This window comes from Chenopodium quinoa, unplaced genomic scaffold (assembly GCF_001683475.1).
Source record: "Chenopodium quinoa cultivar QQ74 unplaced genomic scaffold, ASM168347v1, whole genome shotgun sequence".
Lineage (NCBI taxonomy): Eukaryota > Viridiplantae > Streptophyta > Magnoliopsida > Caryophyllales > Amaranthaceae > Chenopodium > Chenopodium quinoa.
Window position 1 is genome coordinate 4,807,117 of NW_018744026.1, and position 15,197 is coordinate 4,822,313.

General features: G+C 31.8%; 1 protein-coding gene across 2 annotated transcripts; it reads left to right on the top strand.

Moving 5' to 3' along the window:
• Positions 1 to 7,945: 7,945 nt before the first annotated feature.
• On the top strand, positions 7,946 to 14,730 carry LOC110690308 (bifunctional riboflavin kinase/FMN phosphatase-like). Of its 2 annotated transcripts, XM_021867128.1 has the most exons (11): positions 7,946 to 8,101; positions 9,260 to 9,371; positions 10,447 to 10,633; positions 11,363 to 11,493; positions 11,588 to 11,657; positions 11,875 to 11,940; positions 13,040 to 13,194; positions 13,287 to 13,382; positions 13,890 to 14,041; positions 14,128 to 14,211; positions 14,298 to 14,730. In XM_021867128.1, the coding sequence occupies exons 2-11, from the start codon at positions 9,284 to 9,286 to the stop codon at positions 14,448 to 14,450; spliced, it is 1,182 nt and encodes a 393-aa protein (XP_021722820.1). In that variant the 5' UTR covers positions 7,946 to 8,101; positions 9,260 to 9,283; the 3' UTR covers positions 14,451 to 14,730. The 2 variants fall into 2 exon arrangements, with proteins under 2 accessions (XP_021722820.1, XP_021722821.1); XM_021867129.1 differs by lacking the exon at positions 10,447 to 10,633 and having other exon boundaries at positions 11,389 to 11,493.
• The last annotated feature ends 467 nt before the right edge of the window (positions 14,731 to 15,197 follow it).

Here is a 15,197-nt window from a genome sequence, read left to right on the forward strand (position 1 = left end):
TTTCTCTTTAAATACAAGGTTGATTTCTCGATTTCAGGGCACCAAATAATTCTCTTTCTCTTATACTTTAGCCTAAATATAGTCTTCCCTATTCTCTCACAATACATGCATCCCTTAAGCACTTTATGGAGTCCGTACTCTACCCACAGCTCTACGCTTAAACCAAGGCGTGAAAGGTAGAATTATTTGAGGGTTTGGCCCCAAATCATCAACTTTACTTTCATTTGAATTAATTTCAATTTAATTATTTATTTTCCTTGAAGCTACTAACGCGTTTATTATTTTATAGTTGCAAGCAAACGCAATCAAAGTAATGAATCATGTTCCTTTTGTTCATATTATATTTCTAACGATTTTTAGTGTGTTTGTCACTTATTAATGGTTGTTATTACGGTTAAATTACTTCAAATGTTTATGTTTATGTTGCTTTTTATTATATTTATGGTCATTATATTGCATGTTTAAGGGGAATATGTAATTGAATGTCGCGCTTAATTAGATCATTTGGACAACCGGTTTAGATTCCTTTTTAATCTTGTGGTGTTAATCAAGTGATCATAATATTTTAGAATTATATGTTGTATTAACATTCAATCAATTTAGCTTAATAATAGTTTGGAGCAAATTAAATTTTTGTTTGTATGCCTTTGAGATTGCAAGAAGTCATTTTCACAATAAGAATCGGGTAGAGGCCAATATGGACAAATGACTCACTTCGTACCATCATTTCCGACCCTCCTTTTGTGGTTCTGAACCATATGAGGTTAGTAATCTCATGGATTATGAATTGGGTATAAACTTCATGGGTCAATCATTGTTACCTATTGTTATGTTGTCCCTTAATCGTGGTTGCCTTAGCTTATAATGATACGTGGACGGTTTACAAGTTCCTTAAAAATTTATTGGCGACTCCCTACTTTCTTGTCCCTAATCGTATAATGTCAATTCTCACTTCCTATGCTTGCCAAGTATATTCACCACATGCTTAGGTAGGCGAGCTTCGAAAGACGCCTACAGTATGCATAGTATTTTACAATGCAACTCAAACTTCAAACCTAGTGTGGATGGTGATTTTGATACGTTATCGTCAATTCATTGTTTTCTCCTTTTTCATTGGATTTTCTCGTTCAACATATTGTCATTTTTTTTCACATCTTAACAAAATTTAATTCAAGGGTTTGATCTCTATCTCTCCAAAACTCAAGCTATCATACTCCAATTTATATGTAAAATTCTTAAGAAAGTTTCTTTCAAATGCCTAAGCGTAATAGAATGAAGTTCATCTCACACATGCGTTTTGCACCATAATTTTCATTACAACTCAAGGCAAGGCAAGACAATATTGGATAGTACGTAATTGATTTTTTTTTTTTAATTACAATAGCATATATGGGGATGTACCTTCACTACAACGGAAATTGACACGAGTCTTTTTTGGGTGCATAACCATATATGAAGTCATTAGCATTACATGGCCTCCATTTATTTGAGCGTACTAAACAAATCATAATGATATGACATTTTAGTTCTATATTATTGAAAATTAAGAACCAACTAAATTTGAATTTCTTTAAAGAAGGATCAAATTCCCTTACTAGTGCTTGATTTCTTTTGAGTGAAAACAAATCCTAGCTAAAGTTCATGACAAATAAGCCAATTGAAATAGGAGGCAAATCATAAAGGTTTCCTTAAAATAAGGTTTTAAAATATATAGGTTGAATCATGCAAGAGAATGATTTTGTCTTATGTCATTAACCTTACTTTAATAAACCATTATAGACTTTAATTTATAGATTTCTATAAATACAACTTAAAATAATATATCAAAAACACAAATAAAAAATAAATTATTTAACCAAAGATATATTTTATGAAGAATCCTTGTTACAATGCCAAAAAAAAAAAAAAAAAAAAAAAAAAAAAAAAAAAAAAAAGAGAGAAGTGAAAAACCTAATAAAATTACAACTAACAAACCTCATTAAATTTCCACTACCTTATTCCAAATTCAAATTGGCTCATTCATTCTTAAACATGTTTCAAAATGAATTGAAAAGGAGAAAGAACCAAATTCTTTTTCCATAATGTTAGAGGAAAGCAAAAGGACCAAAATATCCAAAGCATTAGAGTAATGACTTTTTTTTTTTTTTTTGAAAGAAGAGTAATGACTTTTTTAATCACACGTAATTTTGAAAAGGAAAAATAAAGTAAGATGAAAAAATGGGTGCGCCACATTTTAGCATAAGAAAAGGTTTTCATATCTTCATGATGTCTTTCTTAAAGGTGTCCACTCATGACTCGTATGAAAAATATTGTCGTTAACAAGGAGTAATCAACATAATTTTATTTTAATATTGCAAAATTTTCTCTAATATAATATAATCCACAAAAAGGTTTATAAGCAAGCACTTGTAAAACCTAGTATAAAAAATCTCATGATTTTACAACGTATAATTCCCTATTAGTTTTGGAATTTCATTTTTTTTTTTTTTTTTTTTTTGGGTGGTGCAATTGGAATTTCAATCTTTAATTACATATAAAATACTTTTTAAGCCTAAACTTTATTTAAGGTGTTTTCTTTTTACAATTTAATTTGAACTTATTATTATAATTATGAGTTGAACTTAGGTAACTTTGAAATTCACCTCTTTTAAAGTATTCTTACTTCTTAGAGAAAGCCACTTTGTATTAGCTTTACAAACAGCATTAGAAAGTTGGTTGGCTACTCATATCCATTGTTTGCTGAAGGTTTGCATGAACAATATTTTTGCTTATTTAAATTTCTTCTCTAACCTACCCTTGTCTTGTCTTAATTTTGCATTAGTATTATGTTTATTATATTATACATAGTATGTTTTAAATTAGATAATGCATGTATATGGTTTACATGCATCAAATTAATATTTGGTTACATAGGTCATTCATTAACATAAGTACCAATAAAGTTTTAACTTAGTGATGACAAAGACTAAGAGCCTTGCAAATAATCACATGCATGTTCAAATCTCTTTCTCCCATCATATTTTTATTTTTATTGTCTCTCAACGCTTATTTGTACCAAAAAAAAACTTAAGTCGTCATACAATCATGCATGATTATATTACTTATTTATGGTTGAAGATAAAATAAATCTAAAACACTTAACAATTTAACATATACATATATATTCAATTGATTGCCCACTTTTACGTTCTACAATGCACAACTTTATCTACTATTGTAATACCCTAAAATATATTATGAAGTAGCTAGTAAAAATAATAATATTTTGATATTTTGAATATACATAGAGAATCACTTAACAATATCGTCCATATTAACAATTTAGATTTTCACAACGATAATAAAAAGCAATCAAAGTTTGCAAGTATATTATTCTTGGTTTATTGCAACAGTTAAAATATTGCATCTTAGAAAGGAAAAAAAAAACCATATATACTAGTATTATGACTTGTGATCGAGTGAGGAACAAAAAAAGTATCCTTATTCCATGATTCATTTTTAATTTTGTGCTTAAAAAAACACTCATACTAGTATTGTGAGAGCAACAAAAGAACAAATTCATTATCATTTTATGGACGGCTTGATATTGACTTTAGGCTTACATAAAAAGAATTTGTTGTGCCACATTTTTGGGATGCTCCCTATTGTGCGCTTGTAAATGGTGACCAAATTAGATGATCAATGAATTTCTTATTAATTATATGTAATGTGCATAAAATTAAATAATTAGGGAATCTAATCGACTTTTATAAGTTTATTCTGCTGACTTTAGCATAAGCTTGTAAATAGTATAGTACTATAGTACTACACTAGTACATCAATTTTAAATGTATACGCCCACTTTTGCTACCGAAAAATTACTCTATTTTAAGCCCACCACCATTAATCAAGCTAAATTTGGGCACATGTTATGATTGAGCTAGTTTTATATAGGTGCATTTCTTGTCTTTTTTGAGCCAATTCACACTTGGGCTAGAGGGCTAGTATTATGTAGCTAGTGATCGAGGCGTCTTGAAGTTAATTAATTATTCGAATCAAGTAAATTTAATTACATCATTGTTCTTTGTGAATTGTGATGAGTGACTATATGTAATTTTCGTGAATTTCAATGTAATAATGTACTCTTTGTTTCATGTCACCTTTTTTTTTTTTTTTTATTTTATTTTATTTTTAATTTTAGAGATCACTCTCTTCAACTAGCAAAAGACTAAGGGCTTGTTTTGATTGACTGAATTGAGTTGAAGTGAACTGAATTTAACTTAACTTAACTTATTAGAGCTGAACTGAACTGAACTGAACTTAACTGAAATGAATTGAATATTTTATAAGAGAAGAAAATTAGGAGTTGAACTGAACTTATTAGAGCTGAGCTGAGCTGAATTGAATTGAACTTATTAGAGCTGAACTGAACTGAACTAAAAATAATCGCATCAGAACAGACCCTAAATCAAACATATGTGGTGGAATTGATGGAGAACTCATCTAGTAATTTTAAAGACCATAAATTCAAGGCTTAACAATTATACATATATTACTTAAGAAAATTTATTATCTTCATCTTCAACTTTCAAGCGTTGCCTTGCATAGTTGACTTGACTAGTATGTTATTAAAGGTTACAGTTATATGGTGAAATCTTAGACAACACATCTCACATAGCTAAAGTCACAAGAGATATGTTCGCGTGCTCAAATGCAAAAGCCGCCCATGAATGTAAGATATAATTGATATAGAAAAGAAAATGGAAAATTTGAAATAAATAATCCTACCTTTTACTCATCTTTTTAAAATAGTCCTATCTTTTAATTAAATTATAATAATCCCAACTTTTAAACACGTATGCTTTAAACCTGTAACCGGTAACTGGGTAACCAAGTTCTTAATTCCCTGTCAACTCTAATTTAAGACATCTTTCATCTTCTCCAACTACTACTCCTCTGTCAGCGCCATCACTTCTCTGTTAATATTTTTAAAAAATTTCTCGTTCTCTTCGATGCTCATGTGAAGGCAGTGAACTGAATTCTTGCGTAAAAAGGGGAAAATTTGTGAAATTGGTGTTCGAATTCTACTGCAGCAGCAAAGAAAATTCTTGCCCAAGTTAGTGTGAATTACAGGAAACATATCTAAACCCTTAAATTGCGATTGGTTTTTTGTCAATTTCAAATTTATCTGTTGTGAATTGTGTTTGGTGGAGTATTGATAAGAGTTTATTACGGAGTAGAAAATTGTTTAATTAGAAAATTGTGACCTTTTTTTTTCTGAATTCTAAACTCCGTATTAGGGAAAATTGCTCGGAGTGACTAGTGATTGACCCCTCTTCAATGGCTTTAATTGATGAAGTCACTCTTAAATTTTGGTATGGTGGTAATTTTAAGAAGGATAAAACTGGTGAAATAGTGTATAAGACCTTTAAGATGAAAATTTAGAATGAGGAGGTAAAAGCTTGGGGGTAATTCGTAACAAAGAACACAGAAGATGAAGCAAGGAAAGGGGAGAATAAAATTAAGAGAAAAATAAAGGTTAGTAAAAGAATAACCAACACTCACTCACTTGGTGCCACGTGGATAGGTGACTGCCACGTAGGTTAGGAAACCGGCTATTGTAAGTGAAAACAAACAAAGGACCAGTAAAAGAATATGGGTGTAAAAGTTAGGATTATTATAAGTTAATTAAAAAGTGGGACTATTTTAAGAAGATAGGTAAAAGGTAGGATTATTAATTTCAATTTTTCCAAAGAAAATTGGGTGAAAGTGAAATGAGTCATATGAGTGAGAGGTTGAAATTTGTAAATATTGTGAGGGTAAGGGACTGGGAGAAGGTTGTAATTTGTAAATAATGTGAGAGTACTGGGTAAGGGAGTGGGAGAAGTATTAGCGCATGCTTTTGTTTTTTTTTTTTTTTTGAAAAAAAAATGGCAAAATTGTAAATGTTAACATATGGTGTATAAGGTACCACTAAATAGGTTTTGTAAAAAAAAAAAAAAAGTACCACTAAATAGGTAAAATTTTAGTATCATTAAATGTCATAATAATTTAAATATTTATCTAATAATACAAATAAATAATGTAAATGGTATATCAAATATTATACCAATGTGACTTTGTGAGATATAATGGACTAATAAGACAATGTATATCATAATAGTGTTATATACATACTTCGTACATGGTAGTACACAAAAACAAATCCAAGTTTATACTACCTTCTTTCTACAATAACTAATACATTAACTATTTAAATTGAAACACATGTTAATCAACTAATTTGGCCATCAATAGTAATGACAAATAGTTCAATGTCACTCCGTAAGTATACAAATGATGATATTATGAAACTATAAATAACTAGTTCGTATTTAACAACATATAACATGAGTGTTCAATAAAAGTGCGTGTTGGCTCACTTGGTAAGTTTTTTTTACTTTAGAATCTAGAGGTTTGGGGTTTGAATGCTACCAAGTGAGGGTGCTTGGAGGTAGGGATTTCCTTACCCTTCCCTCTACATACTCCAAAGTGTGTGGCCTGCAAGGCTGCAAATAATGAGCTAAAATAACTATGGGGGTTGAATCTGATCAAGACCTTCACATCATTATAAAAAAAATACAATATATAAATAACACGAGTTATATTGGACATGTTGTTTTATTACTTTAATAAGAAATAGTCAAATTTAGGGTATGAATAATGCAAAAGTCAAAATGTGTCAATTATTCTAAAATAGAGGGAGTAAAAATCTTGATATAAAATTATTCAATATTGTCAATTATCGTAAAACTGGTCATGATGTTAACCCATAAATGGCACTTTTCCCGTCTTTATTACTTGACCCACTTTGACTTTAACATTATTCAACACTTTTCATTTGACCATCTTTTGACCCTGTTTGGTATTAGCATTTAAGGTTGCGGTTAGCGTAACACTACTAAAAAAAACATTAAGGATGTTTGGCAAGGTAACAATTCTAGTAGCGGTTAGCGATAGAGGTAGTGTTTAGGTAGTTTTTTTTGACACGTTAATAATAGTAGCGTTTAGAAGTAGCGGGTAGCGTTTGACAAATTTTAATTACTTTAAAAACAATATTTATATGAATTTTTATATATTTTGGTATTGCGGCCGCTACTTTTGCCAAACACTCATACTTCAACCGTTACTTTGACAGCTAACCTCTTCCCAGTACCCACTACTAATTGACTACTTCTCGCTACCTTAACAGCTATCTGCTACTCGATCACTAAAAGTTACCCGTTACTGCTACCTTTGTCAAATAGGACTAGAGATGGCAATGGATCGGATTTGGATCGGGTGGAGCTTCACCCGCATCCATCCATTATCCTAATTGCTCCATCCACATCCATCCGTCATTCGCTTCACCCATCATTCATATCCGTCCGTCCATCATCCGCGGATGAAACGGGTGGAGCGGATGACAAATGGATGAGTACTAAAATGAAAAAAAAACTCACATAAACTTTAATTTTCGGTTATTTATATAATAATTTTTTTAATTTATTAATAAAAAAATAACAACATATTGTTTGAAAAATTAATTTGCAACAAAAAAAGACAAGTAATTTTCTTGCACATTCTATATTTTATTAGTAAAATTCTTTGATTAAAAATTTAATATATGTTAAACGGATGGGAAAATGGTTAGTGGATGAAAAAAATATCATCCACATCCGATTCGATCCATCATCCGTCACTCGCTTCTCGTCCATTTAATTCGGGTTTTCGTCCATTTATTTAAGCGGGTGGAGCGAGTTAGCGGATGTCCACTTAATATTGTCATCCCTAAATAGGACCTTTGTGAATTTTGCAAGGAAAAACATATTCGTCATGAGTTCTTGTTAGAATCGTCTCAAAAAAATACTATCAAAGTGTTTTGTATTGACCTAAAACCGTTAATGGTATTAATGGTTAAACCCAAAATATTACAAATTTGCCCTTTAATTTGCAAAAGGATGTCCTTTGCCTTTTTCTCTTTAATCACCCGCACGCATCGTTCCTTAAGGTCCTATCGCGTAGCGACGGACGAACTACTGCGGTGGCTCGGCGGCAAAATCATCATCTCTCACTCAACATCTCACATTTTTGCGACGAATTGGTTCGATTTCTAGCTTGAATTCTTTATTATTTGATTAAATTTTGCTGAGATTGCTGATGGATTTTTGTCACTTTGGCATTGAATTTTGAAATCGAATTTTGAGTATTACAAATTAGTCTATAATTTGCCAAACATAATTGGGATTGAATTTGAATTTTTCATTGGAATTGGTTTACATATTTATAAGATTGTTCATATGCCTTTCAATTTTGACTTGAATTATTACTCATTATTATTTGAACTGAAAGGTTTTTTTTTTTTTTTTTTTTTTTTTTTTTTAAATTTATTTTATAAATTGTCATTTGATTGTATTGCTTTAGGAATTGTAGTTTGAACATAGAGCTATGGTTTGCAAAACATAATTAGGAGAGACTCATCTTTAATAGAGAGGCCAATTTGGGTTGTAAAAGAATTGTGAGGTTTAATGAGATTGTTTGATTTAGTATTTTTATCGATGTTGAGATGAATGTTTAAGAATATCATTCAAAATGGATTAATGGTTTATTTTTTTTAAGATGTTTTACATGTTTTGGCCCGGTTTAGTTCGACTAATTCCGAGAGAAATAAGTTTAGATAAGGATTAATAAGTTTAGAAGTTGAGATAAGCTTTGGTAAGATTTTTGTAAGGGTTACTCAAGTTCAATGAATAGCTAAAATAAATTCTAATAAGGTCAATAAGTTCAGAGAAGTTCAAATAAGTTTTGATAGTTTGTAATTTGAAGACAGATACCATTTTTGTGTATTGCATAGTATGTAACTATGTGTACCGTAGTTGAAAATTGTGAACAACATATGGTTAGTACTTCTAATTTCAGATTCAAATGTTTTGTGGTACAACAGTAACGATACCAAAGCCTTATTCTTTAAAGGATGGGGTCGACTGCTGAGAAACTAGAAACCAATGTTTTTGTGGTAAATTAGGAAGTTTGTCTCTACACTTGGTACTTGATTTCTCATAGATGCCAACTGCTAGCAATGCCTTCAATTGTCGGCTTTGATGGGTTTAGAATTGATATGGATTTCATTATTCATTTCCTTCCCTTTTATTATATTTTGGAGTGCAACTATATGTAAGTGTCTATTTGTTTGCGTTGATATTTTAATACTGATATGTAGACAATGGTTAATTCTTATAATTGCTTATGTTTTCTCATGCAGAATTAAAAGCTTTACAAGATTCTCATGATCGGCAAGATGTCAATAGCTAATCCTGTTAAGAAGACAGTTTCTTCTGTGATCCTTGATTTGGATGGCACACTTCTTAATACAGGTGTGCTTTCCATAGGTGTTTAGTGTCTGTTTGTCATTTGAGGGTTTGCTAGTTTGATCTTTTTTATGAATTTGTATGAACATCTTGAGTGAGATTAATATGCTGTTGTTCTCATGCAACTAATAGTATGTGATTAACATGGGAGTTCTTTAAGAGGAAAAAATATAACTGATAGCTTTATGATCATGCAAAAATGTCATATTCGGATATAGAAGGGGAAAATTAAGTTTTATAATATATTTAAGAGGTATAAATTATGTTATGCTTTTGAAGCTTGATGCTGAAGCATACATTTGTTTACTACCATAGACCAATGGAATATTATGTGCTCTTTGTGGATTTGCTTTTGTAACAATGTAGGGAAGCAAGGGTGATTGCTGATGCATTATAGGGTGGTGAGGATAACCCTTTTTATAGTTGCTTTCTCGCTGCTGCTATTGTAGTGTTTAGGAGATTGTTGGGCTGTTGGCTAAAGCTCACATTGAAGCAATTTGGAGAAGATTTGCATTAAACTAGATACAAGGGGACTCTTGGCTACATCTCCATGAAGATTGTGGATGTCTCCCCCACGGGTGGTATTGTAGTTAAAGATTCATGGAAGAGTCTTCTATGTTTTTTCTAACAATTTGCAAGTTGCAAGACTTGAATTAATGCCTCTTTATCTTGAGTGTGCTTAGGTTCTTCAAATAATGGCGACCACAAAAAAGGACAAATTATATGAAACCATTATAGAGATTTGCATTGTTGGGCTATTAGTTTATTTGTTTTTTTTTGTTTTGACTTAGGGAGTATCACGAGGAGAGAGAATAGAAAAGAAAGATTGGAGAGCTGAATTGGAGATACTTTGCATTGCTATTGGTGGGAATGTGGGATTGTTTTGGTAGTTCATCAGTTAAATTACGTGGAATAAGAGAAATACTATTCAGTATCAGTTGCATTTGGAAAATCAGCTTAAGCCTTTTTCTTTAATGAAGACACCTTATGCCTGGGCTGTAGGACCTCTATTGTATTAATATCCATCATGCCTTTTGAAAACTGCTAGGTGCTTAATGATAATTTATTAATTTTATGGCAGATCAATTAGTAACTGATGTCCTGAAGAGTTTTTTGGTTAAGTATGGAAAGCAGTGGGATGGGAGAGAGGCTCATAGGATAGTTGGAAAGACCCCTCCAGAAGCATCTTCTGCTGTTGTTGAAGCTTATGAACTACCTTGCACTGCAGAGGAATTCGCAAAAGCATTCACCCCAATGTTCTCTGATCAGTAATGAAACTTTTACTTGGTTCTCTTCTTCAATATATAGGGATCAATATTCAAGATTTTGATGTCTCCAATTTTCCATACTAAGTGTTTTCTTGTTCTTTGTGTGTTATATCACTGCAAGTATTAAGTCATATCTAAAGCATGTACATATCTTATTTGGTTAGCTTCTTGGTATTTATTCATGAGCTGTTAAGTTTAATTTTTTGTGTTTTCTCACGTACAAATGATTATTGTTCTCATGTCAATGACTGAGTTTTATTTTTATTTATTTTTTATTTTGTATATATAATTTTTGGCTCCACTTTGTCATTTTTCATATTGATGTTCATGATCTAAGTTCCGTTTATGTTCTTGTTGAATGGTTTCCCCTCTTCTGTCTGAATGTTTTTTTTTTTTTTTCAACCACCCTGATGACGGTTGGCATATTAGACAATTTTGATTTAGGATGAGGCCAATCATAGTAAAATTTGTTCAATTCAGAGCTGAAACCTGTTCTATTTCAACCTTCAAATTCTTCAGAAATTGGGATTTTGATTGTTTACTCAGTTATTTGGTTCCTTTTTACATGGAGCAGAGTGTGTGCACTTGCCACTTGAATACATTTGAAAAAGCAAAGTAGTTTATTTTTTGGGTAGATTAAGCAATAAGCATATCCTTCTGAAACTCTGCAATCCATAAATAAGTTTGCATCTGTGAGTGCTTGAACATGTTATTGCAATTTGACTGTAGTTTGAGCAACATCAAACCTCTTCCAGGCGCCAACCGGTTAATTAATCATTTGCATGGTCATGGAATACCGATGGCCTTGGCTTCAAACTCTCCCAGACCTTTCATAGAGAAGAAACTATCTTATAATCAGGGTACGTAAAACTTAGAGCTTTTCTCTTTCTTTGAACTTTGATATTTTTACTTCTCCATTCATCACCATTTTCTTACTCATATTTCATTTGGTAGGCTGGAAAGAATTATTTTCTGCAGTAATTGGTGGAGATGAAGTAAAGTCTGGGAAGCCATCTCCTGATTTGTGAGTAAGAATTGTATAAATAGATTATTTATTTCATATAGTATATTTCTCTACTTTTTTCCCCTTGCATCATAAATGAAGGGAGTAAGTCTATTGCATTCATGTTAGAATTGTTGTGGTTTTGGTAAAAGAAGAGGAACTACACAGTATCTTATGTTTAATCTAGTTAAGAAATGCATTTGTCTAATGTGCTTACTGCATATTTTCATGTGAAAAGGTTCCTCGAAGCAGCCAATAGGCTCAACGTCCAACCTTCCAGTTGCCTTGTCATTGAAGATTCTTTGTAAGTATCCTATGAGTCCTTCAAAAGTATCTAGTAAAGGTTATTTGAGATGCTCAACTTATTTGTAGCAAATAGCTCTTAAAAAGTTAGAAATTACTTTTGGACGTGAGAGACAAAAAGGTTGAGGTAATGTTCTGATTATCAGGGAACGTCTGAAGATTTAGAGTTGTAGAGTATAATGATTGAATGATCTGTGTTTAATTTCTAATATAATTTAGTTTGTTGTGACTTTTGGATGTTTAAGAGTGGCTGTCTATTGCATTCTTTGCAAATTGATTTACAGTTTAGTTTTGTAGATATAAGGCCCTGTTCACTTTACCTTAAAAAAATAATGTTAAGTAAAAATAATTTTAGTTCAGTAAAAATAAGTTCAGTTCAATTAAAATAATTTCAGTTTAATAAAAATAAGTTCAGTTCAGTAAAATTCAGTTTTTTTAAAGAAGAATTATAAAAGAAAATCAGTAAAAATAATTTCAGTTCAGTAAAAATAATTTAAGTTCAGCAAATATAATTTTGTTTCAGTAATAATAATTTCAGTTCAGCAAAAATAAGGTGAAGTGAACGGGGCCTAAGTGGGTGTTTCATTATAAAAAAAGCATCAGCAACTTGTAAATGGATATTTGACATGTTTGCTAGTCAGTACATGGATATTTTAATCCTTATTTTAATTTTAACATCTTTATATGGTGATCTTTGTTATGTTTTGCTAGTTAGTACATGGATATTTAATCCTTATCTTGATTTTCTTAGTAGATATCTCTGAATTTTTAACAATCACTCACGTGGAACACTCTTTAACCTTGTTACTAGTGTACACTGTTATCACAAGTTTCCCCTTATTTCTGTGCATGCTTTCTTTTTTCTAAGTATGGCATTAGACTTCAGTCCACCTAGAATGGTTCTGCAAAGAGGTTCATGATTTTTGCAAAAAGTTGTGTGAAACCTAATCTTAACCTTCGTAAACCAACTTGAACACCTTTTTTACAGCATTGATATTCAATGGGATTCCCCTTTTTTCTTGGGTGATTGTTTTTACTTGGCTTTGTATTCAATGTTGTATGTCATACTTACTGGTAATAATAGTTTGAATTTTTTTTAGGCCTGGTGTTACTGCAGGCAAGGCTGCTGGAATGGAAGTGATTGCTGTACCATCACTGCCTAAACAATCACATCTCTACACAATGGCAGACAAAGTCATTAATTCTCTATTTGATTTACGTCCTGAGCAATGGAGCTTACCTCCGTTTGAAGATTGTAAATTTCCATGAATCAAAATTCTATATGACTATATGAGAGATGGAACCCTACTTTGCATCATATGTCTGAAACTTCACTGATTTGTCCAGGGATTGAAGAAACCCTTCCTATAGAACCTTGGCACATTGGTGGTCCTGTTATTAAGGGTTTTGGCCGTGGGTCAAAGGTACTTGGAATCCCTACAGGTGTGTTATTAATATATCTGTATTTCCTTGTTAGATAATTTTTTTGCAATTTATATATTAATCTCTATTGTAACCATTATAGGTCCATCATAATGTATTTGGCATCCTAGTTCGACTCTTGTATAATATGTTAGATAAATCCACAATATTTATCAGAGTAACAAGGGATTTTGGATAGTTCAGGTGATTTTTAACCTGAAACAAGTAATTGGAGGCCAAGAAGGATATTGAAACAATTAATTTGGGGATGTGTGAGCTATATTTATGATTTCACGTCATTTATCTTAGTTGGTCTGGTTACTTTCTTTTAGCTGCTCTGATTAACTGTTTCATCATATGACTTTATGAACAAAAAGAAATGTTTGAGAAGAATTAATTAGGTTATAATTAAACATGAGAATTATTTAACTAAAATAGATTTGTTATTCTGGCATGTCATGCCCTGTGTTCATATTCCCTTGAAAATGTCAGATCATATGTTCTGATCATTTCTTCAATCTTCTGTAGCTAATTTGTCCACAGAGAGCTATTCAAACCTTCTCTCTGAATATCCATCTGGTGTATACTTTGGTTGGGCTGGAGTTTCCAAACGAGGAATTTACAAGATGGTAATGAGCATTGGCTGGAATCCGTACTTCAACAATCCAGAGAAGACAATAGTAAGTTGAACATGAAAATTTTGCTTTATTTCTACTACGTAAGGTTTATCTTTAACAACCTTTTTTTTACCTTTTTTTTTTTGAAGGAACCTTGGCTGCTTCATGAGTTTGAGGACGACCTTTATGGAGAAGAATTACGCCTTGTTGTTGTTGGTTATATACGACCTGAGGTATTGTATTATTTGTAAACTTCCAATATCCTCTTTCCTATAATGTAATACCATATTGTAGATGTTTTTGACTTCGAATTTTACAGGCCAACTTTCCTTCTTTGGAAAGTCTTGTAGCAAAGATTTACGAGGACCGGAGAATAGCAGAGAGCGCACTTGAGCTTCCCATTTACGCAAAATACAAAGATGACCCTTATCTTGAAAGCTTATTGGAGACCACTCATAAGTCACTAGTATAATTGCATATGAAGAGACATTTTACTTAGAAACTCTATTGCAAAGGACCTCTGAAAACAGAAATTTATGCGAATCCTGTTATGGAATATGTACTCATTTTTAACAAATTACAATAATGTTAGAACACTTTCTTCAGGTTCGAGCTTTGGGCTGGTTTGGCTTCTCCTTTTCATTTCCATCACATGTTCGATTCTTGTACATATATAGAGTGTGGATCTAGATTCAAGTCGGCAAAATACTATATACTACCTCCGGTTCAATTTACTCACAACAATTTCCTTTTTTGGGTGGTTCAATTTATTCGCAACAAACTTTTTTTTTTTATTTTTTTTATTTTTTTTAAGTATATTTTTGGATGGTAATTAACCAATATACCCTTACTTTTTTTTAAACACCCTTATCAAATTATAAATCTGATTTCATTAGATAAAACCCCGATCTTAATTAAATAAACTCTCATCCAATTTAATTTCTCTCTCCTCTTCCAACCCCCTTTTCATGGTTGCTTCATGGTGTTACGAGCGGCGGGGGTTGTAGATCAGCGGCGTCGTGGGTTTGGTTTTGTTGGTTTGATTCGTGGGTTGCAGATCGTTGGTTTGGTTTCGTGGGTTTTAGATCGGTGACGGTAGTGGGTTTGATTCGTGGGTTGCAGATCGGTGGTTTGGTTTCGTGGGTTTGATTCGTGGGTTGCAGATCGGTGGTTTGGTTTCGTGGGTTTGATTCGTGGGTTGCAGATTGGTGGTTTGGTT